This window comes from Miniopterus natalensis, chromosome 7 (assembly GCF_054644295.1).
Source record: "Miniopterus natalensis isolate mMinNat1 chromosome 7, mMinNat1.hap1, whole genome shotgun sequence".
In the NCBI taxonomy this organism is placed as follows: Eukaryota; Metazoa; Chordata; class Mammalia; order Chiroptera; family Miniopteridae; genus Miniopterus; species Miniopterus natalensis.
In genome coordinates, this window is record NC_142087.1 from 15,623,644 (window position 1) to 15,651,547 (window position 27,904).

A 27,904-nucleotide genomic window follows, 5' to 3' on the forward strand; every position below is an offset into this window, starting at 1 on the left:
CGAGGAGTGGACAGGGGAGGGGAGGGGAGGGGAGGCGAGGAGTGGACAGGAGAGGCGAGGAGTGGACAGGAGAGGCGCGGAGTGGACAGGAGAGGGGAGGGGAGGAGAGGCGAGGAGTGGACAGGGGAGGGGAGGGGAGGGGAGGAGAGGCGAGGAGTGGACAGGAGAGGGGAGGGGAGGGGAGGAGAGGCGAGGAGTGGACAGGAGAGGGGAGGAGAGGGGCGGAGGGCCAGGGCGGGCGCACCGCCTGTCTGTCTGAGGCGCTTGGTTCTGTCCGGGGCGTGGGCCTTGATCACGGTGCAGCCCAAGTTTTAATTCTGGGGCTGACGTTGTCTTTGTGTTCATTTTGATTCAGTTTGCTCTTTTCTCAGAACTTTAAGTAGGAAAGAAACAAACAAAAAGAATCTTTTATAGGGGCCGCTTAAAGTTACTTATGTGGGAGCAACGCTTTGCTTCTCCCCAGAAGGCGGCCGGGCGTCCCTTTCCCAACGGCGCGCCTTTCCGTGTGTGAGAGCAGAGCGGTCGCGGAGAGACGCGCAAGTTCCGTCTGTTTTCAGTGGTTTACTTTTAACACTCTTATCTCAAAACATTTCAATTTTATTCTTGTTTCCTTTCTTGCCTTCTTACAGTTTCTTGTTTTCTTATTTTTTCCACTTTATTTCAACTTCAAAAATTAATATATTGAATAAAGTGGAGCATCTTGAAAGGAACAAAGAAATTCAACTCCCGGATATAAGTCAATAATCCAGCACTTCTCAAATCCTTACATTTTAGAAAAAAAAAGGCGACCTGTGTTCTCTTCTCTTAGTTCGGCCCACCTTCTCCAGCTCATTGTGGATTGTTGTTTTTCCCCTGTTTCCGTCTCTTATTCTTCTCAGGCTTCCTCTTCTATTTATTTGGCCATATTAATAAGAACTCAAACCCTTTACAGGATAAAATAAGTAAAATGTAAAAAGCGATCCGTAATCAGAACGTGCTTGAGCCAGGTGCGATTCATAATCCACTAGAGCTCTGTCATTAGTTTGTTATTTTGTATTTTAAATAAGAGTTCCTTCTTTACAACAAATAATCTGAATTGAATACTACCTTGGACTAGGAGGTAATCCGAGCGTTGCCTTACGAAATTAATGAAAAGTGTCTTTGCTTGCTGTAAATTAGCGCTGAAAAGCTTTGGTGGTCCAATTTTAAACATCTTTGAATGCTCTCTCTAGCTGGCTAAGTACGACTGAGGAGCACAGGCGGCATGTTCTACACACAGGTGCTCATGAGCAAGCGAGGGCCGCTGGCCAAAATCTGGCTCGCAGCTCACTGGGAGAAGAAGCTCACAAAGGCCCACGTGTCGGAATGTAATCTGGAGACAATCATTGAGAAGATTATTTCCCCTAAGGTATGTTGTTGTGTCAATTATAGCATGTATTTGCCGTGACCTATGGAGAGGAAAGGAATTAAAAATACATTATATCACGAAACACGTTTTCAAGGACGTTTTACTTCCCAGGCGGTCCTCTCGCCTTTGGTTCCTACAGCATTTATTGTCTGAACCTGTGCAGAGACTGGTTTCTGTTAGTAATTAACTGTTATTTGTTTATCATGAATAGGCTGGACCCTGAAGGGTAAAGGCCATGTTTTATACATATTTTGTAATCCGTCCTTTCTTATTCCCTACCAGGTGACTGTGTGCGTAGTAGTACCAAACAAGTGTTTCTTTTAAAAAATGAGTGAATAAATAAGGAGAGTAGGAAAAAGGGGGGATTGAGTATAAATGAAAATATATACAAAAACACTTCATAAATAATAAAGTATTATGTTCATTATAAAAACCATAACAAGGTATTAGAATTTACATTAAAATATTATTTTAATATTTTATAGGTTAAGTTTTCTCCTTGAAAGAAGGGTGAATTATAATAAACCAACCGTGTGCAAGGCAGTGGACTAGACTTTATGTTCATTAGTTTTTTCATCTTCACAACAATCCCATGTGATGGGCTTCCTTTTGCTTCAGTGAAGTGTGGTAGTTAAGAGTGTGAACTTTTGAGTTGGTCAAATTTAAATTTAATTCCTGCTCCATCACTTAATAGTTGTGCTACTTTGGGCATACTGCTTAACATATCTGAGTTTCACTTTTTCCTTCTGTAAATAAAGGTTGCTGTCAAAATTAATTATCAAAAGCCGGAAAGACAGTGCCTGGCATAGAACAAGTATATAATAAATTGTAGTTGTTATTAATAAATTGAAGTTCAGGAAGGTTAAATGACTCAGCCTCAGCAGTTGAACCAAGGCTTGAACCCAAGTCTGCCTGACTTCAGGTTTTGTATTCTTCCCCTAAAACCAACAATAGCATTTAATGGCACTTAAATGCCGCATTCAATTATCTTCACTGAAGAAGTTAACTATTTTACTAGGGGAGGTAAAAGTTAAGTGATTCCCTTTAAATAACGATGCAAAATGTCTGCTTTTTAAAGAGAAGAAATTCTTATGATTTTGTAATTGTCCAAGAACAGAGTTTATGAATCTAATTTTTAATATTCTAATACTTTAAAAATTATTGAAAGGTGAAAATTGCACTTCGAACTTCAGGACACCTTCTTTTGGGAGTTGTTCGAATCTATAATAGGAAGGCGAAGTATCTTTTGGCAGATTGCAGTGAAGCGTTGCTTAAAATGAAGATGACATTTCGCCCAGGTATATGTCTTGATTCCCTTTTGCATTTTTATTTTGGGTGGGCTCTTTTAGTTGGCAGCACTCTATAATTCCAGGGTGAGTGTAGTGAAAGTAATCTTTCTTTTGACTGAATCTAAGTTTCAATGGTTAAGAACAAATTATATTCTTTCCTTCATTCTTTTCCTGTTTGCAGGAAAAGGTTATGCTTTCAAAAACTCGTAATATTTCTGGGTGTTTACATAAGAAATATACCTAAAGCTACCACGCTTGCACAACAAACTGTGATAGTTTTAACATGTTACTTTGTTTGCCATAACTGTTTTTGCCTTTTGTGATAAATTAGAAATAGTGTGATTGACAAAATCTAGATATCTATAATTGTCACTGTTTACAGAATTCTCAAGACTCCTTAAGTAGCATGCTATTAATAATATATAAAAAAAATCCCTAGACATCCCAAAGTGCTAGAGATTTACATATAATATAAATATAATGCCTTCAAATTTAGTTTCATTTTAATTTTAAGATGTAGTGTTCCATCTTGTATTACGGTCATTTAGGTATAGACTTTGCCTCACACTAGTCTGTAAGCTCCTTGAAGGCGATATCTTTGTTATTTATTTTCTGAATTTTTTACAGTACTTTTCTCAGTGCCTTGTACATACTATTCCCTCAAGTAATTTTTGTTGAATGAGGATTAACAAAGTTTTTTCTTTATTTAAAATATTTATATATTCTCTATGTAGATTTATAATGATTTCAAATATGGTTAATTTGTTCATTATTTCATTTATCTATTCCACAAATGTTTATTGACCCCATACATTATGTGAAACACTATGCTAGGCTCAAACAAGATAAATAGCTCCCTTTTGGTCTGGTGAGGAAATCAGATAATGAAAAAAGTTTTAAAAAAATTATTACAATAATTATAGATTGTGATTATGCTGTGGAGAAATATAAGAAGATTACTACAACAGAAAATAACAGCAAATTTTATTTTAGTTAGGCTAGTCAGGAAAAATCTTTCTGAGAGGGTAGAATTTAAGCTCAAACTTGAAGAATGAGAAATACTCAGTCATCTAAAAAGTCCCTGAGGGGAATAGCATTCTGGGCAGAGGAAACTGTAAGAGCAAAGGTCTTGAGGTGAAAAAGTGCTTAACTTGTTCAGGGAACAAAAAGGCCAGTATGGTTGGAGTATAGTGAGTGAGGGAAAGAGTGTCCTTAGATGATGCTGATAGGTTTGTAGGGCTGCAGAGGCCCTGATTAGAAATTAGGATTTTATTTAAATGCACTGGGAAAGTCACTGAATCATTTTAAGCATGAGAGTGATCTGATCTGATTTTGTATTTAAAACACCACTCTAGCTGCTTTGTAGAGAATGGATTGAAGAGAGGCAGGAGTGGATGCAAGGAAACCAGTTAGGAGACTAAGCAGTAGTGCAGGGAGGGAATGTCTTACTTAAATGAACAAGGTTTAGTTGGGAGTTTCTTATTTTACATAGCATTGTTGCTTATTGAATGTGGCTTTTCATCCTTTCAGGACTAGTTGACCTTCCAAAGGAGAACTTTGAAGCATCTTACAGTTCTATCACATTGCCAGAAGAATTCCATGATTTTGAAATCCAGAATGTGAAGTAAATTATTTTATTTATTTTCTTTCAATTTGACTTTCTTGATATTTTATCAAGATTTTCATCTTCAGATATCATGAATGCAAATGGAATGCAGTTAACGGAAGTAAACATGCAGTTGACAAAGACTTAAATTTAGTGTGAACCTTCAAAGTACACCAAAAATTCGTCAATGATATGCTAAATGTAATTTGCAATATTGACGGTATATTCATCCATTCATTCAGTAAATATTTATTGAGTGCCTTCCATATGCCAGACACTGTTCTAGGCACTGTGGAGATAGCAATAAACAAAACAGCTCCTGGCGATATGAATCTTACATATTTTAGTTGGAGTAGACAGACAATAAACAAACAAGTAAATATACATTATGACAGGAGATGGCCATTATAAAGAGAAATAGAAAATAACATAGGTAATAGAATGGTCAGGCAAGACTTTTCTAATAAGGTGAGAACGGAAACCTGAAGGAACAAATCATTCAATAACATGAGGAAGAATGTTTCAGGTAGAGTAAGTGGGAAGAAAGGCGCTAGGACAGAGCACACTGGGCGTTTTCAAGGAACAGCAAGGAGGCAAGTGAGACTGGAGTGGAGTAAATGAGGGTCTGAATGGTAAGGAATGAAGCCAGAGAGGTAGCTAGGAATGCAGATGTATGGTGTTGTAGGCTACAATAAGGACTTTTATTTTACTCAGGAAGGTTTTGAATAGGAGAGTCACTGGACTGGACTGGACTCTATTTCAGTGTGCTTCCTTTGGCTACTTACTATAAAGGGAAAGGGAGGAAGCAGAGAGCCTGTGAAAAGATTATTGCAGTAAGAAGTCCAGGTGAGAGATGACAGTATATGTGATTGGTTCTCAGTCTTCACTTATATCAAGGTGGTATCAATGAAATTATGGATATATTTTGAAGTCAGAGCCAACACAATTTGCGGATTAGATATGGCTTTAAGAGAGAGAAGTGAAGGATGACTATATGATTTTTGGCATGGCAATGGAGTTACCGCTTAATGATATTAGGATAACTGTGGAATGGCAGGTTTAAGAGGGACAGTATGAAGGAAGTAAATTAGGTTTGGGACATAAGTTTTTTTTGTTTTGTTTTTAAATTTATCTTTATTGTTGAAAGTATTACAGGTGTCCCATTTTTCTCCCCATTGACCCCCTCCACCTTGCTCCCACCCCCTCCTCAGGTATTCACCACATTATTGTCTGTATCCATGGATTATGCATATATGCATATAACTTCTTTGATTAATCTCTTCCCACCCCCCACCCCCTTCCCTCTGAGATATAACTGTCTGTTGCATGCTTCCATGTTTCTGGGTCTATTTTGTTTGTCAGATTATTTTGTTCATTAGCTTCTTAGAGAAGACCCTTCAACATTTCATGTAATACTGGTTTGGTGGTAATGAATTCCTTTATGGACATAACTTTTGAGGTAACTGTTATATATCCAAGGGGAATAGGTAGGTAGTTGAATATATGGGTCTGAGATTCAGGAAGGAGGTCTGGATGGGATATATGTATTTGGGAGTTGTGAGTATATACATGGAACTTCAGCCATGAGTCATAAGAGATCCCGAAGAGAGTAAGTATAGATTTAAAAGGGAGAGAGGAAGTAAGGGAGAAAATGAGGTAAAGGTCTACAGACTGAGTGTTGGGTCATTCCTAATAGTTAATAGTCTGGGAGATGAACTAATAAAGGAGATGGAAAAGGAGCAGCCAGTGAGGTAGAAAAAAAATCGAGAGGGAGTGGTATCCCAGAGGCCAAAAGTAGAAAGTATTCCATAGGGAAGGAAGTTAACGTCTATTTCAAATGCTATTGGTTCGGGTAAATAAGATAGGACTGAAAGTTGACCATCGGATTTGGAAATCTGGAGATCATACGCATGTATAAGAAACTAGTGTTTACAAATAATACTATTGAGAAAATTTAAATCTCCTTTATTTTTATAATAAAACCTGATTTTTTGTTTTAGGGATTTTTTGTTGTTTTGCAATATACTACAAAACATGTTCTGTTCACATGTTTTCCTCAATCTTATATTTCTCCATAGCGCTATTGATGTTTTAGAAAAATTTACTCAGAACCAAAGCAGACCAGAAGAAATCACACTTAGAGAAGATTATCACAGTGATCTACTTTTCCAAGCTGGGAGCTTTGGTGAGAATATTTGGGAAATCTAAATTACATCATAATCAGTTATATAGTGTCCAAAAAAATGTACACACACACTTTGAATAATTATAAAGGCAGTGTTTATTAAAATAAATTTCATTTTCAAAATTGAGCTATTAGCTGTTTAAAGTGTGTGTACATTTGGGGGGGGACATCCTGTATTTGCATTTTTGTATTGAAACAATGCCAATAGAAATAGCTATTTCTATTCTAGTAGAAATATCTTTAGATCTTTAGATATCTAGTAGAATGTTTTGATGTATAAGTATAAACTCCCAATAATTTTGTCCTTGCCTTTTTCTAGCATATGTGGGAAGAACATGTTTCTAGTAGACTGGCAGACCTGGGCTTTCTCTATTGACTTGCTGTGTGATACTGGGAAAATTATCTAACTTCTCTGAGCTTTACTGGCCTATCCCTTACTACTTTACTTCCCTAAATTGGGATACTACTATCAACATCACAGGGTTATTTTCCTTATACCCTCCTTTAATCTTTTCCACCAATAAGTGGTATTTCTCTTCTTCAACACTAACTCAAACCTGATATCCTTCAAGAAATGTTGAATATTAATCCATCCTGTTCTAGATTACAATATAAGATTTAAGGTAATGATTATTTCATTAATTGTTTTGTATAATCTCAGGTTCTTGTAATGCTCAGTGCTAGGAATATAGTGTCTTTTCATAAGTGTTATTTTATTGACCAAGGCTGATTGGGAGGGAAGGGAGCTATCAAGCTGCACCTGGAAAATATGAACATATTTTTAGTTCTTTTTGAAAAGTCAGTCTTTTCTTTTGTGCAAATCTTTAGTCCAGCACAATGAAGGTTGCCTTTTTAAACTCTTACTTTCTGGAAGATGTGTGCCTATAGAAGAATTTTCAATATGAGTGGTACTTCATGATTTTCTTTACTGACCAGCACTAACATGATTTATTAGACAGTGGACAGGAAAGACCAAACTCTGACCCTCTGGGATTTTAGACTCCTGGACATAGAGATTTAAACCCAAGGAAGGGAAAGAATATTCACTCTCAGCCAATCTGAAAGCAGGCCAGTTTGAAACAGGGAGTTTATTTTATCTGGTGCTGTAAGTGTCTTAGGAGTTTTCTGTCAAAAACTTCCATTTGACAAAATATTTTACCAGTCAGAATTCTAACACTGATACTACCCTACCACTATCTCCGCTGGGTTCAGATCCTGGCTTTGTCATTTATTAGAGTGTGACTGTGTGCACATTATAATACCTTTCTGTGGATGTCTTTATTGTCTGTACAATGAGGATTATAATAGTATCTTCTATTGCATAATGTAATGCACATAATAAGCACTCAGTTAATGTTAGGTTAGCTGACCAATCTTTGTCTTTCTTACTGCTGTATCTCCAATCCCTGGCATAATACAAATATTTATTTTATTGAATGTTGTAAGCCCATTCTTTAATGCTTTACCCATCTTCCCATTCCTAAGAAGGCAAACATGTTTCTTACTTTCTATACTCCATTATGGATTAACAACACAAGCAATTATCCTTGAAATAATATGAAATAATACTTGGTCAAGCAGAACATGACCTACCTAAAGTAGAAGAATTATTAAACTGCACCACAACTGAAAACTCTATCCCTGTGTTTTGGCTTTTTTTTTCTTACTGTATTGGAAAAAAAGTTAGACTAGAATTCCAGTATCCACTGATTAACTGAGTGGCTTTAATTTAATAATTCAAATAAGTGTTTTAGCTTTCATTTTCTTTATCTGTAAAATGAGGGGGAGGAGCTATAGAAGATGATATTAGAATTTCCTTCTAACCCTAAAATTCTGTGTTTTTCTGACTAACTTGGTATTAATGATATATATTTATTTAGGGGAGGAATCTGAAATTCTCAGAAGCTATAGCTTCTTTGATGACAACATCTTGCTGAATTCCAGTGGTCCTTTAGCTGAACATAGTTCTGGAAGCCTCAATGGAGAAAAATCTCTGTTCTATGACAGTGGAGATGGATTTGGTGATGAAGGGGCTGCAGGAGAAATGATTGGTATGCTGTCTGGCTCTATAGAAATTAGATATTTATTTCTATGAAACTACTAATATATTAGATTTATTAGATCAAAATAAAATTTTAGGTATGCTTCATATAAATCACATTTTTTACACAAGTTTTCAAAGTTTGTAATATATTTAAACATTTAGGCTAGATCTAAGTAAATAGCCATCTGTTTAAACATATTTTCTATATAGATTGTGAAATATTGCTTGTTTTTATTTTTAAAACTTTTTAATTTTTAGAAAGGAAAGAATGAGGTTAGTATAGTCCTCACAAAATATACTAGGTCATATACCTAAAAACATTGTTTTCTTGAACAGAAATTGTGGGAGGGCTATTCTAAAGGATCTGTCTGGCATTTTATATTATTATTTTATTTTTATATTATATGAAAGTAATCATAGAAATAGGGTAGACAAAGACTAGGAAATCCAAATGCACATATTTTAAACATATTGACTGTTATACATAAAATCTTTTAAAAATTCTCCCGCTTACATTAAAAGGCTGGTTATGGCAAACTTCTGGAATTTTGAAAATATGAAAAAATAGTGGCTGTACCTTAGATCTCTACCAAAGGAGTTTGAACACTTTTACTTCTTGATATGAAACTAAACATGGCTTTGTAACAAGGCTGCTATCTTGGTATTTTAGTATTTCCTGAAATCAAATATCTAATAATAGATTTTTTAATAAAGGAAAGAAAATTAAGGACATAAAATTCTGTCATCCTTCATGAAATGTAATAGTCCGTGCATCTAATCAAATCTACTTAAGTAGGGTTCATTCATTTTTTGTATCCTTTCATAATTTCTTGCATATGATAATGTCAGTCAAGGGTTAGTGAACAAATGATAGATTCAACTTTGTATGACAAAAGTATTTATTGTGTTTTTCAAGACAATCTATTACAAGATGATGAGAATATCCTGTTAGAAGATATGCATTTGAACAAAGAAATTTCCATGCCTCCTGATCCTCCTGATATGATAGTGGGTATGTTGAAATTTTCCTTTGTAGAGAAAGTGAACAGTTGCTAATGTTCACAGTAAGCTCAGAACTTCTGAGTTTAAGTAGCAGTATAATATATCGAAAGATGATTAAAAATGTCCCACAAACTCAAGGCAATGTAGAATAAGAAACTGGGTTCTGAGAAAGATACAGTAATGGTTATTTAACCAGGACTGGGTTTATTTGGTATGAGAGCACATTTAAATACCCTTCCAAATACCATGCTTTGAATCATTAAAATAACATATGTTACATGGTAAAAACATCATTAATGTTTGACATTAATATGGTTATTAATTATATTAGTGCCATATTAATATTAATATGGTTTGACAATCTACATACAATTTGAGAGAAATTACAATAGGGGGATATTTCCTGCTTGAAATTTGTGTGAAGGCACCTCCAATAATTTGAGATCTTTTAGTCTAATTTTTTTTTTCTTAAAGAACAAGTTTATTGACAATAATTTCATAAATATTCTAAGTAATTTTTTTAATAATTAAAAAGATGATTAGCTTCATTTTGATTCTTTACTTTTTGATGTTACATTTGCTTTCTAAGACAATAGTAGAAATTTAAAATGTTAAAAGCGATAGTTAAAATTTAGTTATGGTTTTTTATGGGTCAACTAATGAATGATTTAACAGAATACAAATTTTTTAGCAGATATATAATCAAATTTAAGTCAGTCATTTATTATGATTAGTACCACTGTTTGACTTTCACTGAGACTATAGTCACAGTCACGTCTAAGTCCAGCCTTAGATGTCACATGTGCAAAAGAGGGTGATGATACTTGAGTCACCGAGTCACTATGTCCCAGACCATATAATAGCTGAGCCTCTTCAACTCTATTATATACCTGATTCTAAGAATTCAGATGTGGCTCCAGTTAGCAATATAAGTCTTCAATTAGTTTCTCTTTCACTTTAATTATCATGGAGTCCTCTAGCTATTATTTTTTAATAATTCCTTTTATGGTGATGTTGATTAATAGAACCAGTCAATCCAGAGTGTATACCTCTACCAGAAAATGAAAAAATGAATGAAACCACATTATCAAATGAAGAGGAAGGATTTATCCTTGATCCAATTGATGCTTCAGGTCAGAGTCATTCATGTTTTTTTATTTTTATTTTTGACACCTACTATCTTATTTACTGTTAGATATTTGGATAGTCTATGAAATATTATAGGCTGTCAAGCTAGTAATAACATTTATAATACAATAGGGGAAGAGTTTGGGAAACTAGAAAATTTTAAACTGAGTTCAATTCCAGTAGTTATTGAGCTATTATTATGTATTGGGCACAAATGAAGAAGACATAGCTCCTGCTTTAAAAAAAACTTACAATTATATATATATATAATTGGTGATATATAGTACGGTGATGGCAAGAGGGAAAGGAGGGTGTGGGGAGGTGAAAGAGGGCAAAGGGGAGATAAATGGGGACTGAAAGATACTTTACTTTGGATGATGGGTGCATAATGCAATGTACATATGATGTTTAGTTGAGTTGTACACTTGAAACCTGTATGGTTTTGTTAACCAATATCACCCCAATAAACTCAATAAAAAAGGAAACTTACAACCTCATGAGGAAATAAATAAACATGTAAATGAACGTCAAATAAGGCAGAATAAAAGAATCAGAAGAGAGGCACAATCTTTTCTAACATTTAATCTCAAGCGTGTTTTTAGGAATAACAATAAATATGAATCCAATATGTAACTAGACCTTTTAAGAAGGCACTAGTTTTAAGTAGTATAATTGATGTGGATTTCAGTTTATAAACTCATGTATGCCAGGAATAAAGCATTCAAATTTTTTTCTTTACCAAATTCAACTCTGAGCCTCTATCCCACTGGTCTGGCAAGAATTTCAGTTTGTATAGCTCCCTTATTTGCCCTAAGCCATGTAGTATCAAAATTTGGGGGAAATGTGTGGCAAGTAGAAGGGAACCTCTGGTCATCAACCACATCAGTTTGTGGTGCCCACTGTCCCAGCCTACATAGTCTCTGGAGTCACCACACAGCCAGCCCCTCTGGGATCTTATGTTCCCAGGATTTTACTGAGGCACATCAGTAAGCTGGTTCCTGTTCTTTCTGGCTCCATCTGATCCCAGATCTTCACCCATTCTTAGAAATCTAACCCTTCCTTCCCTTTTGCATCTTTACTAAGGAAAAACTTGACTTTTGCTTTCTACCTAGTAAAATTTCCTATGGGAACGAAATCCCATGGGCTACCCACTTAGACTTTGTGTATGAATTTTGGTGGGGAGGGGGAAATATACTGGACAAATAGAAATCAATGTTTCAAAAAGTTACTCTGTTATGTAGATATCTTCAGGAACCTAAGAATTGAGTGACTTCCTTATCAATATACCCTCTGCTCCACATTTTCTCAGTTGTCCACTAAGCTGGTCAACAGAGTCTTCCCTCAGAATCATTGAGAAGCAACTCAAAGTGTGTGAACTCTTGGCCGCTTAGACACTCTAGTTGTGCAAAAACTTTGTAAAGGATAATTTTCAGTAGAGAGAAGGGGATTTTCTTCTCTGCAACTCTGTAGGTTGTATTGTGGTAGACATTTCTTAGATATGCAGTGCCTAGAATATCATTTTACAAAGCTGTACAACCATCACATTTGTGCCTATTTCTTATATTTAGACCTTGCTTGGAAAAGGAAAAGCAAAAAGAGGAAATTGCTCATAGATCCAGTCAAGGAGATCAGTAGCAAAATTATGCATAAACAGCTTACTTCCTTTGCTGACACACTCATGGTTTTGGAACTTGCACCTCCTACCCAAAGATTGATGATGTGGAAAAAGAGGGGAGGAGTGGATACACTTCTGTCAAATGCTACCCAGGATTTGATTCATACTGAACTGAAAATGGTAATAGTTTCCATCCTTTTACATGGGTGCAACATTTGGCTATAAATAAACAAACATATTTACACTCATGTATTCAAGAATTTAAACTTTAAAAAAATACCTTCTTATTTTGAATTAATTTGCTGGATGTGTGTGCATGAATTATAATTCTGACTTTATAGCATATGTGCTTGTATTTATTGAATTGCTTTACTTGTATAAAATCTAGAAACAAAAATGTATATTTTTACAGTTGTTTACAAAACGCTTTCTGTCCTCTGGCTTTAAACTTGGAAGAAAATTGATACAGAAGCAATCAATAAGGGAAGAAATGAGAGGCAGGAACATAGTGGGTAAGACATCCTAATTCTGTTGATATTGAAGGGAATGTTGTAGAAACAAAAATTTTCTTTTACATTTCAAAATGAAGATGAGATCCATCTTTATATTCCCAACTATAAATCTCATCTCTAGAAGAGTATTTGAATTTAAAAGAAATTATTACATCAGTATTGTATTTTTCTGCTTTGTGGATTAATTCATGTCCACAAATCTACATAAAAATATGAAATTTACATGCAATGTGTACTATTCTTAATCTCATGCTTTCCCACCTCCCCCACTCCCAAAGACATTATTCACAAACCTTCAACAAAGAAAATTTTTATATCTAGTAAGATAATGTTTCACTTTAAAACAACTAACATGAAAAGTCACCTCGTGATAAGAATAGCGTTTAAACAATATAGTTAACCTGCAACAGGTATTGCCAAACACCCAGAGGATACATGGAGTATTAATAATTGCTCATTATTATCGCGATTGTTATAAAGGAAAAATAAAACAAGCTTATGTCGTGAGTGAGCCTCTGCTATCCTGATCACCTTTCCTGAAATCAAAATCTGCTGAACAATATACCAAGGTGGGCTTGAACTATCCATGTCGTCTTGTGAGCAAACGTATGGGGCTGAGTGCCGAGGAGACGGTGGAGGATGGGGAGTGGAGGTGAAAAAGAGGCAGATGTGGGGAAAGGGAAGGTGAATATGTGACACTTGGGAGCCATAGAGAGTTTGTACACCCTTTGCTTAAGTGGATTCTCCAGTGTCAGTTTTCTTTTGTAACAATCATATTCTAATTTAAGTTGGAAAGATATTTTGGTGAAATCTTTACTTCCTTAATTATTCAGAGGCCTCCATGATGAAAAATCCAAATTCCCAACAAGAGTTAAGTCAACCCAAAACTTGGAAGGATGTGATTAATGTATCAAATGGTAGCTTTCATGAGGACACCAATAGAAATATTAGTTCTGAGGTAAGTTAATCAAAGAAAATCATTAAAATATTATTTTTTCTGACACAGATATATTGTAGGAACATTGAGACTCTGATTAGTATCTTCTTACATTTATAGTTTATATTTTTCATCTCATATTACCCTATAATTTTATTTAGTAAGTAGCAGTACTACAGGATAAAACATGATTTTCATTTGCAGAATAGTATTTTCTAGAACTTTAGGATAGTTAATCACAAAACAAATAGTTTCATATGGAAATAATATTTTGCATGTTGCATTAAATAAGTGATTGTACTTGAATCTGGTTATATGTTGGGAATACTACTAGGCTCCACATTCAGTTTGTCATGGAATATTTTAGGACTCTAGACAATACACCTATGTTTTGATTTTGAGCATAAATTCACGCTTCCCACCTTTAATAATAGAATGTTTTGAACCAACCAGTTACCTTAGCCTTGAGTCTGAAAGACTATCTAAAGATCCATGACCAAAATAAAATGAAAAATTTTTTTATTTGAAGATATAACTTTTATTTGAAAAACATAGTTATTTGAAAACATACTTGGAAACAATGTACTTTAAAATATTTTCTCAGTTGTCAATTTATTGGTTGTACAAATGTAAATATTATAGCCATACCAGATAAAAACAAACCAGTGCTTTTCTGTTCTGTTCCATCATCACTGTACTTTGATAACCACTCTGGGAATTCAGAGTCAACCCACAGTGAAACTGAATGCCCTTGGAAGGAAAGACAATTTCATAATGCATTAAAAGAGAATGTGTTTTACTAAATATTTGATAACATACTGGATATTGAGATACCGGTTTGCCAGTACTACTCTCTTCTTTATTTGGGCTCAGGCATTTCTTAGAGCACAACTACTGAAATTATGATTAAGCAAGCTTGTTTAGTTTATGACTTTTTAACATATTAACAAAATTGATTTTCCCAAGTGCTTGAAGTGAAGAGATTGATACACTGGTTCTTTTGAACCTTTTACTCCTTTATCCTATGCTCATGCTTTAACTTCAATTCCATTCTTATTCTGCTTCCAAAAATGGTGAACAGATGTGAACTATAGTCAGGAATGGGAACACAATCCGTTTGAAGGGACAGGAAAATATTGATTCTGACTAATCATTTTCAAGTCTTCATAAAACAGAATTTTTATGTAAAGTAACTGAAAAATTGAGAGTATCTACAATGCAGAATATTCATAAAAATTAAAAGAAAATCATGTTTCCACAAATATGTATATTAAGGAATAAAATGCAACTCCTTATAGTCACTAAAATTTTTAAAAATTAAAGTGAAAAAATCAAGCAAGTGAACTGTTGTAGGAAGCTCCTAACTTAGTTAAGATCATAGATGACAGCTGGGGAGTGAAGCTTGGCAAGAGGTTGAAGATGAAAAAGGGGCCGACAGCTTCCATAGCAATGAAAAGGGGAGAGGATTGGGCATGGAGAACTCCTGGCTTTCTCTTTTTCCTTCTTCCTTTGTCTTTGCTCCCCTTCCAGATACAGTTTTTCCTCCCTTTTGCCACTGATACCTCCAGCATTGGCGGCAAGAATCCTGTCGTGGCCCTAGGTAGGGATATTAATAGCCCTTTCCTCATTCTCACCCCCTCTGTTTGCAGATCTTCTCCTTCTACCACCTGGTACTGGCATGAGAATAGAGGTAGGGGACTGGGGCTAGATAAAATGCTTCAAAGGAAAGTGGCCTCAGCCATACAGCAGCAGAGACTTTTGATATGGGATCTGCAGTGGCAAAAGAAATAGGAGTGACAAGGAAGCAAGGGGGGAAGGGCATGTAAGTTCTTCTTTTGTAGGAGGCATATGGAAAACAGGAATATTTAAGTCAGAGGTTGCCTACCTGGGGTATAGTATTTTAAATTAGCTTTATAAATGAGCATTCATATGATTAAAGCATTTAACAAAATGAGATTATTCCTGTCATGACTACTACTACTGTGATAACTTACCTATTTTTTTCTAATTTGCTTTAGCAGGATATTGTTTCTTTGGCTGCTGAGGAATCCCCTTTAATGAATGTTGTCTTGGCACAAGAAATTGAAAACTGCCCAGTTGAATTGGTAAATATATGTATAGTCTTGAAAATGTTCGTAAAAACTTTATTCCTAAATGTTTAACACCTTATTTACCTAAAAATTGGTTTTTAGAGCTGTCATGTTACTTTCTAAAATTATAATTTATAGTAGTAATCTCAACAAAAATGTGTGTGAATGGTTTGATAATACATATTCAGAATTGCTTTGACTTTTTTATTTTGAAACTTCAAATAATTTTATAAAGAAGGTGTGAGATTTTTATGCTTATCAAAAGTAGTAACAGATTAAAAAGGTTGAGAATCACTGTTTTAGGTTACTCTTATAACATCTCTAGGGAAAGAGAGCTATATTAGGGGTATGGCCTAGGGCATTTGAAATTTTACTTTAGGGGACTTCTGGTAAAGAAGGCAGCGTACGTAAATACGGTACTCACATCTTCCCACAACCACATCAAAATTACAACTAAACTACAGAACAACCATCATTCAGAACCGCCTGAAATCTGGCTGAATGGAAGTTCTACAACTGAGGAATTAAAGAAGAAGCCGCATCAAGGCTGGTAGGAGGGGTGGAGACATGGACGAGCTGATTCCACACCCATGTGTGGTGGATAAAAATCAGGAGGGATATCTCAGCTGCAAAAGTCACCCCTGAGGAGCAAGGGGTCCCAACCCCACCTCATGCCCCTCAGCCCAGGGTTCCAGTTCCAGAAAGAGAAGCACCCATAAGTTCTGGCTGTAAAACCAGTAGGATTGCCCTGGCCAGTGTTGCTCAATGGTTAGAGCATAGGCCCACGCACTGAAGGGTCGCAGGTTTGATCCCTGGTCAAAAGCATGTACCTGGGTTGCAGATTCGCTCCCCTGGTGTGTGCCAGAGGCAGCCAATGGGTGTGTCTCACATCGATGTTCATCTCTCTCTTTCTCCCTCTTTCCCTTCCACTCTCTAAATATCAACGGAAAAATTATCCTTGGTGAAGATGAACAACAACAACAAAGCAGGGATTGAGGCTGAGGGAGACTCAGGGCTGCTGGAGTCCAAGGCCGTTCCTCCCAAAGGGCTCCCACACTGACTGACTTGGACTCATTCGCTCTGAGCTCCAGCACTGGGATAACAGCTTGAAAGGCACCAGGGACATTTGGGGAGGAATTGAATTGTCTGACATCAGGGTGAGAGCTGGACAGATAAAGAGCTTTCCAGACAAGATAAAGCTAATGGAGTTCATCACCATCAAATCAGTATTGTATGAAATGTTAAAGGGTCTAATTTAAAAAGAAGAAAAAGAAGAAAAAGATTAAAATATGAACAATAAAATGGCAATAAATACATATCTATCAACAACTGAATGTAAAAAAACACACAAAATAAATGAACAAGCAGAACAGAAACAGACTCATAGATACAGAGAACATTTTGACAGTTGTCAGATGGGAGGGGACTGAGGGGATGGGTGAAAAAGGTTGAAGGGATTAAGAAGCACAAATTGGTAGTTACAGAATAGTCATGGGGACGTAAAGTACAGCATAGGGAATATAGTCAACAATATTCTAATAACTATGTATGGTGTCAGGTGGGTACAAGATTTATCAGGTTGATCACTTAGTAAGTATGTAGTGTCTAATCATTGGGTGTATACCTGGAACTAATATAATAATGTATGTCAACTATAATTGAAAAAAAATTTTTAATGATTTTTTAAAAATGTTTACTTTATCAAAAATATGTATGGGCATTTTTCCCAAAACATTATATGGCTCAAGGGCTATATCTATAGAAGACTTTTAGAGATCAGAAAAAAGAAGATAGCCTGCTCAAAGGGCCACAAGTCAGTAGCAAAGCTATTATAAATAATGCTGCAGTTAACATCCCAGTCTATATAGATCGGTCTGCACCTCTATGGTTACTTCATAATACGAAATTATTAGAGCAAAGGGTATGAGCATTTTTAGGACTCTTGATATATATTGACAAATTGGTTTTTGAATCTAAAAAACTTAATAAACTGCTGAATAGAATAGATTCAGTGACATGGAAGCATGGATAAGACTAATGAATATTAGAGGGATGGAGGAGGGTGGGCGGGCAGGTGGAGGGGGAGAGATCAACCAAAGAATTTATATGCATATATGCACAACCCAAGGATGCGGACAATGGTAAGGAGAGGGACTGGGGATGGGCGTGGGATGGGGTGGAATGGGTCATTGGGGAGAAAAACGGACATCTGTAATATTTTAAACAAAAATAAAAAAGGATTTTACAATTTACATATTCATCAGGGGTACATAAAAGCTTGTTTTCCTGGAGATGTACCCTAGAGTTAACTATTTTTTTTAATCTTTACTAATTTGATAAATTAAAAAAATGAAATCAAAGAATCACACACAAAAATGCAAAGCTAGAAGTAACATCTGACCCGCCTAACTCAATATTTATTATTATCCTATTTCTCTAGTTTTTGTCCCAGAGTGCTGAAGGCATTTTTAAGATTGTAACGAATTTTAGCAGCAGTTTCTTAGTAAATAATATCAAAACGTTTAATGCCTGATATTTTAAATAAATTATTGTTATGATAAGTTCTAAGGCTATTAGATTTTTTTTAATTTTTATTTTTTGGTATGTGGACAACAGATTGAATTCTCTGGATAATCTAGAACAGAATAAATACCTGAACTTTTTACCTGAAACATTTAAACAGCTGAGCGAGAAGCAGGTTGATTCATGTTTGCCTTTCTTGTTGCCGCTATAGACACAGGTTATTTTCATACAGGGTCAAGCAAACCACAACACAGCACAAGTTCAGCTGTTTTAATAATCCACTGGGCTTTCCACACAATGGATTCAGCTGTAGGATGTCCAGATGGATCAAGCTGACAGGCTTCAGCAAAGCACACTGACTATTTCTTCTGAGTCTTTTCCTGGTTAGTGTAGTTGTGCAATATAGGTGAAGCTGCAGTCTCATGGACCTTTAACAAAGAGTTGGGCCATTGCTTTTTACATTTGAAAAATAGCATTTTCTGTATTTAACAATAAAAATCAACATTAGTAATTGGATGAGCTAATTTATCCAGAACAGATCAGAAAGGAATAAACATCAATTGTAGCTGGAGGAAAACTCTTCAGAATATAGTGACCATATTTTCAAATTGTCTCTTTGGAATGTAAGAAAGGATACAGCATAGGCAGGACCAGGAAGCCATTATAGCTGGTGAGAATGGTGACTCAGCAGTCATTTTAGCCTCAAATAATTTAAAATGTCATACAGAATATTCTGGAGTTTTCTGAAATCATCTTGGAGTCCATGAAATTGAAAGCACTTTTAGGAAGTGTCTGGGCTCCAGAGATATACAGGAAAGTGGGACAGTGAACCTGTGAAAAGGGCGACACAGATGCTGTTAGATTGCATGGTCAGAGCTAGCCTAGGGAAAATTATAAAATAGGTCAGATTTGGGCCACTTTCCTTCTCCCAACCCTTTATAGGCCTGCTCTTTTATCAGACTCATCAGAACGTTTCTTATGCCCAGTTCTGTACTCAGCTCATAAGGTGTTATTTGGTAAGGGCTTAGAGTGAGTTCCTGTGAAGGGATTTCAACTTTACAATTTTTCAGTTGTAAGGCCTTTCTGAAGGTTTAAGACCAGAAAAGAATGAATCTATTCAGATAATGACAGGCAATTGGTTGATCTCTTTTGGACAAGGCACTCTCAAAATCTGAAAGATTTCTAACCCAATTGTACACAAACTCCTAAACATCAATTATTGTTAGAGCTTCTGTATCACCAAGTAAGTTCAGATAAAGGCCTTTACAAGGCAGGTTTTGTATAGCTTTATGTTCACTTCTGTTAACTGAGTTCAGATTGATCAGAGCTGGAATAAGTCCTCACCAAAAGTGGTGGTCTTTGCTGACTACTTTTCAAAGTAAGGTCCCGATGCCCTGGGATGCATTACCAGTAAAGACTGCAGAATCTCCTAACTCTTGAGCCCCTTATCAGAAGATAGCATGGGGCAGATGACATGATCCTATATATAGAGAACCCTAAAGATACCACCAGAAAAACTACTAGAACTGATACATGAATTCAGTAAAGTAGCAGGATACAAAATAAATATCCAGAAATTGGTTGCATTTATATATACCAATAATGAACTATCAGAAAGGGAAACTAAGAAAAAAACCCCATTTACAATTGTTTCAAAAAACCCACAAAAAACCTAGGAATAAATTTAACCAAGGATGTAAAAGACCTATACTCAGGAAATTATAAGACACTGAAGAAGATACAAACAAGTGGAAGCATATACCGTGTTCATGGACAGGAAGAATTAACATCATTAAAATGTCCATACTACCTAAAGCAATCTACAGATTCAGTGCAATTCCTATCAAGATACCAATGGCATATTCCACAGAACTAGATCAAATATTCCAAAAATTCATACAGAACCACAAAAGACCCCGAATAGCAACAGCAATCTTGAGGAAGAACACAGCTGGAGGAATCACGCTACCTGATGTCAAACTATACTACAAGGCCACAGTAATCAAAACAGCATGGTGCTGGCATAAAAACAGACATTTAGGTCAGTGGAACAGAATAGAGAGCCCAGAAATAAACCCACACCTTTGCAGTCAATTAATTTTGACAAAGGAGGTAAGAACATACAATGGGGTAAAGATAGTCTATTTCATAAGTGGTTCTGGGAAAAACTGGATAGATACATGAAAAAAATGACACCAGACCACCTTCTTACACCATAAGCAAGAATAAACTCAAAATGGATGAAAGACTTAAGTGTTAGACTCAATATCATAAAAATCCTAGAAGAAAACATAGGTAGTGTGTAAAATCTTGGACATTTATCATAGGAATATGTTTTCTAATATATCTCCTCAGGCAAGGGAAACAAAAGAAAAAATAAACAAATGGGGCTACATCAAACTAAAAAGTTTTTGCACAGCAAAGGAAACCATCAACAAAATGAAAAGACAGGCCACTGAATGGGAGAACATATTTGCCAATGATACATCTGATAAGGGGTTAATATCCAAAATTTATGAAGAACTTATAAAACTCAACACCAAAAAACAACAACAAATAATGCAATTAAAAATGAGCAAAGACCCCAAATAGACACTTCTCCAAGGGGACATACAGGTGGCTATAGACTTATGAAAAGATGCTCAATGTCACTAATCATCAGAGCAATGCAAATTAAAATCACAATGAGATATCACCTCACACCTGTCAGTATGACTAACCATCAATAAATCAACAAACAACACGTTGGTAAGGGTGTGGAGAAAAGGGAACCCTAGTGCAATATTGGTGGGAATGCAGACTGGAGCGGCCACTGTGGAAAGCAGTACAGAGTTAATTCAAAAAATTAAAAATGGAATAGCCTTATGACCCAGTGATTCCGCTTCTGGGAATATTATCAGAAGAAACCCAAAACACAAATTGAAAAGAATAAATGCACCCCTATGTTCATTGCAGCATTATTTATAATAGCCAAGATTTGGAAGCAGTCCAAGTGTGCATCAGTAGGTAAGTGGATAAAAAAGCTGTACATTTACCCAATGGAGTACTACTCAGCTGTAAAAATGAAGGAAATCTTACCTTTTGTGACAGCATGGAGGGAACTGGAGAGTATTATGCTAAGTGAAATAAACCAGTCAGAGAAAGACAAATACCATATGATTTCACTTACACATGGAATCTAATGAAAAAAATAACAGACAAAATAGGAACAGACTCATAGATACAGAGAACAAATAGACTGATAGCTGTCAGAGGGGTGGGGACTTAGGGGGCTGGGTGAAAAAGGTGAAGGGATTAAACAAACAAACAAAAAACCTTATAGACACAGACAATAGTATGGTGATTACCAGAGGGAAAGTGGGTGAGGGAGGTAGAAGAGGGTGAAGGGGGAATAAGTGATTATGGAAGGAGACTTGGGGCGGTGAACAGACAATACAGTACACAGAACATGTATTATAGAATTGTATACCTTATACCTATATAATTTGATTAACCAATGTCACCCCAATAAACTCAATAAAAATTTTAATAAAAAGATAACCTGGGGAGTATAGATGTAATCCTGCAAAGGCTGATCTATATTTGAAAGCTAGTCTTATTCTGTTATCAGACTATAAGCTCCTTATTTGGCAGGATCCAGTGTTATAATTGTGTTTCTTGTAGAGCTAACACTATGCCTGACAAATAGTAAACATTCAGTAAAATTTGCTTAAGTGAAATATTTTATTAATCATTCAAACAGGAGTCATTGGGAAATGAACAAAATATTGAGGCAGAGAGATGGAATCGAAGAATACGTCAGATGTTAAATGATTTGAGGGTAAGATGATAGGGTTTATCAACCCAATTTTTATTTTAAAAAAATAAGTAAAATGTTGACTTCAGTTTTCTAGATATCAATAAAAATGAAACCGTTTTTCGTTATGTTTTTGTTGAGGCCAAATTCTACTTTAGTGAGATGATTTTGAGCAGTATACACACTGCTAAATATGGGAGTTTATTTTTGGTGCCTACATCAAACAGTTCTAATTCGAAGAAGCTCTAATCAACTTCTCACCCATACTCATGCCTCTAGACATCTATTTTATGTCCCATTCCTATTTTTAGCATATTATTAATAAATATTCAATGTGGAACTTAATTTATAACAGTTTAAGAGTGAACCATAATTTTTAAATTTAACTTATAATTAACAGTACTATGCTATAAGGTTGAAAAGGAAGCACAGAAGTCCTTTGCCCTACCCCTTATTTCTAAGTCTTGCTCACCAAAAACAACTACATTAAGGTGTTTCTTTTAGTATTTATATCCATATTTCTAATGACTTGTTTTATGGCTCTTTCTTGATATTTTAGCTTTACATTTTATTTATTTCTAATGAAAATTTAGCTTAATTACATCTCACCCTTCCTCAATATATTTTAGCACAGTAACAGTGCTTACAAAGTTACAATTGTAATAGTTATGAGGCAGGTTTGATTGTGATAGAGAGCCAAATTATCAGTGGCTTAAAAAGATAGAAGTATTTTTTCTCTTTGAGGTAAAAGCACCATCTGATATGGCAGCTATTCTCACAAACTTGTCTGAGACCCTCTTTCCCTTTATCTCATTTTCTTTGTTCTCATTATCCAAAATGGCTTTGCCGCATTCCAATCAGCAGCAAAGTCGCCTTAAGGGCACAACCCAGTTATCGTGGGTATCATTTTTCTCATTTCCTTGACCAGCGTTTAGTCACCTTTTCATGTCTAGCTGGGAAATGTAGTTCTTACCTGACAACCTTGGGCCCAGGTAGTCCTATTACTTATGGAAGAAGAGGAGAATGGATATCAAGGGACAACCAGCAGTTGCAGCCACAAAGACGATGTAAAAGTTAGTTCACATTGAAACTTCATAGTGTAATTACATTTATCTTCTTGTTAACTTTATGGGGGTTGGGGGTGGGGGGAAAGTTAATCACTACTTCATTTTTTTCCATTAGCCTAGTGTCTATATACCCATTCTTAATTATTTTTCCAAACTTTCTGGCAACATAGTAATTCATCAGCTCCATTTTATTTTTCTTGACGATCCCTCCTAGAGCTCATCACCCTCTTATTCTACCTGGATTAGTTGCTCTGTAGGCCTGCTCTTGTCTTGGGACATCCCTTTACCATACATGGAATTCCTTTGTCTCTTTCCTATATTCGTGCCTCTATTTCCTGGTACTTTGATCTTCCTTTTGGCTAACATCCTCTCCTAATTTCCTGAGAAAATGAGTGCATGGGAGATCCTACATACAAGATTGAAAATTTCTTTATTTTATCTTTAACTTGTTTGGTTGTCCCTGAACATAATTTAAAAACATTATCTCTCAGGTGTTAAAGGCTTTGTAACATTTCTAGGCTTCTTGGTTGTTACTGAAAAGCCAGATGCTGCTTGGTTGGTGATCCTTTGTAAGTGACCTTTATTTATCTCTGGAAGCTTTTAGATCTTTTCTCTATCCCTATTGCTCTGAAATTTCATGATGATGTGCTTTGGTATGGATTCTGATGGGCCAGATGTTGGGTCTCCTAAATGGCACCTTTAATTTTTTAAAAATCTTGTATCTCCTCTATTAATGTCCTTTGTTGTTGTGTTTTCTATGGTTTAGAATATTCAACTTTATCTTCAAGTCTATTGAATTTTATTTCCACTTACATCTTTTTTTTGGTTTGTTTTCCAGGAGTTTTTCCTTAGGTTTTAGGTGTTTGTTGTGTGTTTTATAGCATCCTAATCATTTAGTTAGTTTTATCAGCTTTATTGAGGTATGATTAATATACAAAAACCCATACCCATTTAAAGTATACAGTTAAAGAAGTTTTGACATATGTGTATACCTGTGAAACCATCACCACAATCAAGATAGTGAGCATCCCAAAAAGTTTCCTTGTGCCTCTTGATAATCCCTTGTCCCATCTCTCCCATCCCCAAGCAAACCACTGCTCTGCTTTTCTCATATCATTCTAATCATTTTTTACAGATGTAGTGTCTTTTCTTAACTTTTAAAGGTTATAGTTTTCTTCTGCTCCCTGCATTATTTCCGTTTCCTTAGCAATTCTCTTGAATTTTTTCTTTTTTGCTCTTGGTTGTTAGAAATCTTACTCAAATATCTGATAGACCTTGGATTATCTGTTTTTATTTAAGAATGAAATACCAAAAATCTAATTGGAAGTTATATAAGCATGGATGGTGCTTGTAGACTTATGGTCTTCATCGTAATTGGGTGCCTCCCCCACACACATACACTGATATCATTATCTGTAGGTGTTTTTTTCCTCAAAATGGACAGTTTTCCCAGCTTAATCCTCACATCTACTGCCTAGGAGATATAAGCATGATGCCCATGGTCTGGGAACCAAAAGTGGTCAGGGAGAGGCTGGCTCTCTTATTGTTTAGAGTGTTGAATTTCACTTAACCCCTAGTTTGTGGTATGACGCTTCTCTACCATCCACAGTGCCTGGTGTCCCATGGCTAGGGTCTCATCACAGTGGTTGGTGTCTCCAGAAAAGCACCTTCCTGCCTTCTTCATTTTAGAGGGGTTTCTGGAGGAAACAGAATAAGCACATATGTTCAGGCTTGCACATTTGTCCCCTCAGGGTATTTTTCAAAAGGATTCTTGACATTAAAAAACTGTCCCTGCTCTCCCCCAGGGGAAATAGCCTGCTAGGGTATGGCAGGAGCCATGTCTCCTTCCAGTGAAGTGGTGGAGTGGACCTGAAGGTCCAACTGCTCCCAAGTAGACTTTCAAGAAGTTCTCCTGTTTTCAGCTTCCCTCTGTATCTCCAGCTTATCATATACTGGTGCCTCTAATTCCTGAGGTTTCCAAAGGCTCTGTAGCTCAAACTGACTTGCTTTTTGTTGGTTTTCCTCCCTGTTGGCACTTAGGTTTCAGCCTTCTCCACTCTGCTAAGTCCATTAGTCTTCCATTTTCTTCGGCTTTATCTCCTTTCTTTGTCACCTTCTACTTATTTTCTTTCGTTTTTAGAGGGGTTTCTGGAGGGGAGAGAATAAGCACATGCATTTAATCTTGAATATTTGTCCACTCAGAGTGTTTTTCAAAAGGATTCTTGAAACTGAAAGGGCTGTCCCTGCTCCCTCCCAGGGGAGAAAGCCACTCAACCCACATCATATCTCCTCAAGAGCAAGAACAAATGAAGTCCTGTCACGCCACCTCTGAAAGGTTGCCAAGACTGGGCCACTCCTTTGGTTGAGATTAAGTTTTTAACTTATTAATTTGTTAACTGTTATGAACTGGCCAAAAAAAAAAAGCCAACTTTGTATATGGTATTTCTAAAAATGCTTCACAACTACCCAAGGATTACAGTACTCACAGGGATACTGGCCAGTATTCACCACAATATTTCCAACTAAAAAACTGCCCTTCTCTTCTAGGAGTCTGATTCCAAGTACGAATCTTCATAAAAGGAGCTATCTTCACCCATAATTAAACAATTTATTTTACCTTAGTTTTTCCTAGTAGGTTCACAGGTACCCTATGGCAAAATCAACATCCTTTTAACCTGTGCAAAGAAACTGGGAGATGTTTATATAGTCATGTTGCCCTGTCACTGAGATGTACAAATAAAATTCTATATTTACTGCTAGAGTTTTATAGTTACCACCCTCTCCCAGTATCTTTAAGGAAGAGCGGCCTTAATAGGCTCATAATCTGCATTGCATTTGAAGCCTCCCAAAGTCTGGTGAATTTTTTCTCCCTGCAAGTCTAAACTAATTGCACTTTTCACTGGAGCCATTTACGTTAATATCATTTTTTTTAAAGATCTAACATTTGTATAACACATTAGAGTTCTTTTGCATGCATTTCTCAATGAACCAAGCTTGGGCTCTATGACCTATATGGTTTTTAAGTTTACTAATGAGTCATTTGCATTTCTCCATTTAAGGATTTCACAATCACTTATCAAAAATGTTAATTTTTGTTGTTCATTATGCATTCACAATCTGCTTTACTTCTAATGATCTTGTTTCCCTTTCCTGTCCTCTTTTCTAATTATTTTCCCAGGAATTCTACAAGACAGGAATGAAGCACTTTAGTCTGATGACTCTCTGCAGAAATAGTGACCGAAAACAAGCAGCCGCCAGATTTTATAGCTTTCTCGTCCTAAAAAAACAGCGGGCTATTGAGCTGAGCCAGAGAGCCCCCTATGCAGATATTATAGCTACAGTGGGACCAATGTTCCATAAAATATGAAGGAAATTCAGAACATGCAGATTTATGTCATCACTGGAATTTCTGTATAGATTGTTCTATTTAATGCAGCAGCTGCCTGGAAGCAGCTGAAGGTCTGATCCATTTCATACACAGGCCAACCTCCCATTTCTTCTTTGTAAGTTCAGAATAATCATAGCCAGAGCTGGAAACCTATATGCTTCAGAAATACTAAGTTATAGCTAAGTAATCTTTTTAACTTAGCTGACTCGAATGTATAGCATTTACCACTTTCCCTGACTTGAATGTTGCATTTAGAAAACATTTTTCAAATACTGTATGCCTCAATAAACATTCAAGGATTATTTATTTAAAATTTATGGGATTAATTAATAATTAACACTTTCTTATTTCCCCACAGACAATAAGTTATTTGGTTCAAATGCATATCATCCTTTATTTGACCTAGTGCCATGGTTTTCTAATACCTTAATTGAAGAGCTATAAAATTCATCTTTGTTTTAAATGATCTGAGTGGCTGTTAGTCTATTTATAGTTCATTTAACCTTTTTGTTCACTACTTAATGATTATTATAACCACCACTCATGTGCCAGCAAAATTAAGTATGTTGCTATGTTAAAAAAAATTAGCAGATATGTTGTCTGCAGCTGGAATTCAAGTGAAGGTCACTAAAATGGATGTTTTTTTACTTGGTGTTTACTAAGCATTTTGACGTTAAAACTATTTTTTTTCTTATTTGAAGTTTGTTAAGAAATTTTCATATAATGCTCTGTGAGCTCCATGGTATACTGTAAAACAAAGCCTATGATACTCTCTAAAATACTGTTGTGCTGCAAACTAAATTCTAAATGGCTTCTTTGAATGTATGAACTATAAGATTTAAATGTCAAATTGCCTTTTTAAAATTAACTTTTTTAAAATTAATGTACAGAAAAACTGACTTTTTCATTTTGGTGCACAGTTCTATCAGTTTTAACACATATGTAGATTCCTGTAACCACCACCACAAGCAGGATACCAACAGTACCATCACCAAAAAAACTGCCTTGTGCTATCACTTCATAGTCACACTCTTCTCCCATTCTAACTCCTGGCAACCACTCTTCTACATGACTATCATTTTGTTTTTTACTTTTTCCATTTTCATGTAAATGGAATCATATAGTATGTGATCTTTTGAGGACTAGTTTATTTCACTCAGTGTAATGTCTTTGAGATTAGTCCGAGTTATTACATGTATCAGTATTTCTATCCTGTTTATTGCTGAGTAATATTCTGTTGTATGGATATACCACAGTTTATTTATCCATTTATCCCCCGAAGGACATTTAAGTTGTTTCCAGTTTTTGACAATTATAAACAGAGTTACCATGTAC

At 35.8% G+C, this 27,904-nt stretch overlaps 1 protein-coding gene across 2 annotated transcripts; it reads left to right on the forward strand.

Moving 5' to 3' along the window:
* Positions 1-1,243: 1,243 nt before the first annotated feature.
* Positions 1,244-26,548, forward strand: RAD21L1 (RAD21 cohesin complex component like 1). Of its 2 annotated transcripts, none has more exons than XM_016222100.2 (13): positions 1,244-1,387; positions 2,556-2,685; positions 4,207-4,300; positions 6,361-6,467; positions 8,348-8,518; positions 9,428-9,523; positions 10,539-10,646; positions 12,210-12,436; positions 12,669-12,768; positions 13,602-13,726; positions 15,724-15,810; positions 22,061-22,138; positions 26,360-26,548. In XM_016222100.2, exons 1-13 carry the CDS (start codon positions 1,244-1,246, stop codon positions 26,546-26,548), a joined length of 1,656 nt encoding a protein of 551 aa, XP_016077586.2. The 2 variants fall into 2 exon arrangements, with proteins under 2 accessions (XP_016077586.2, XP_087674691.1); XM_087818565.1 differs by having other exon boundaries at positions 15,727-15,810.
* The last annotated feature ends 1,356 nt before the right edge of the window (positions 26,549-27,904 follow it).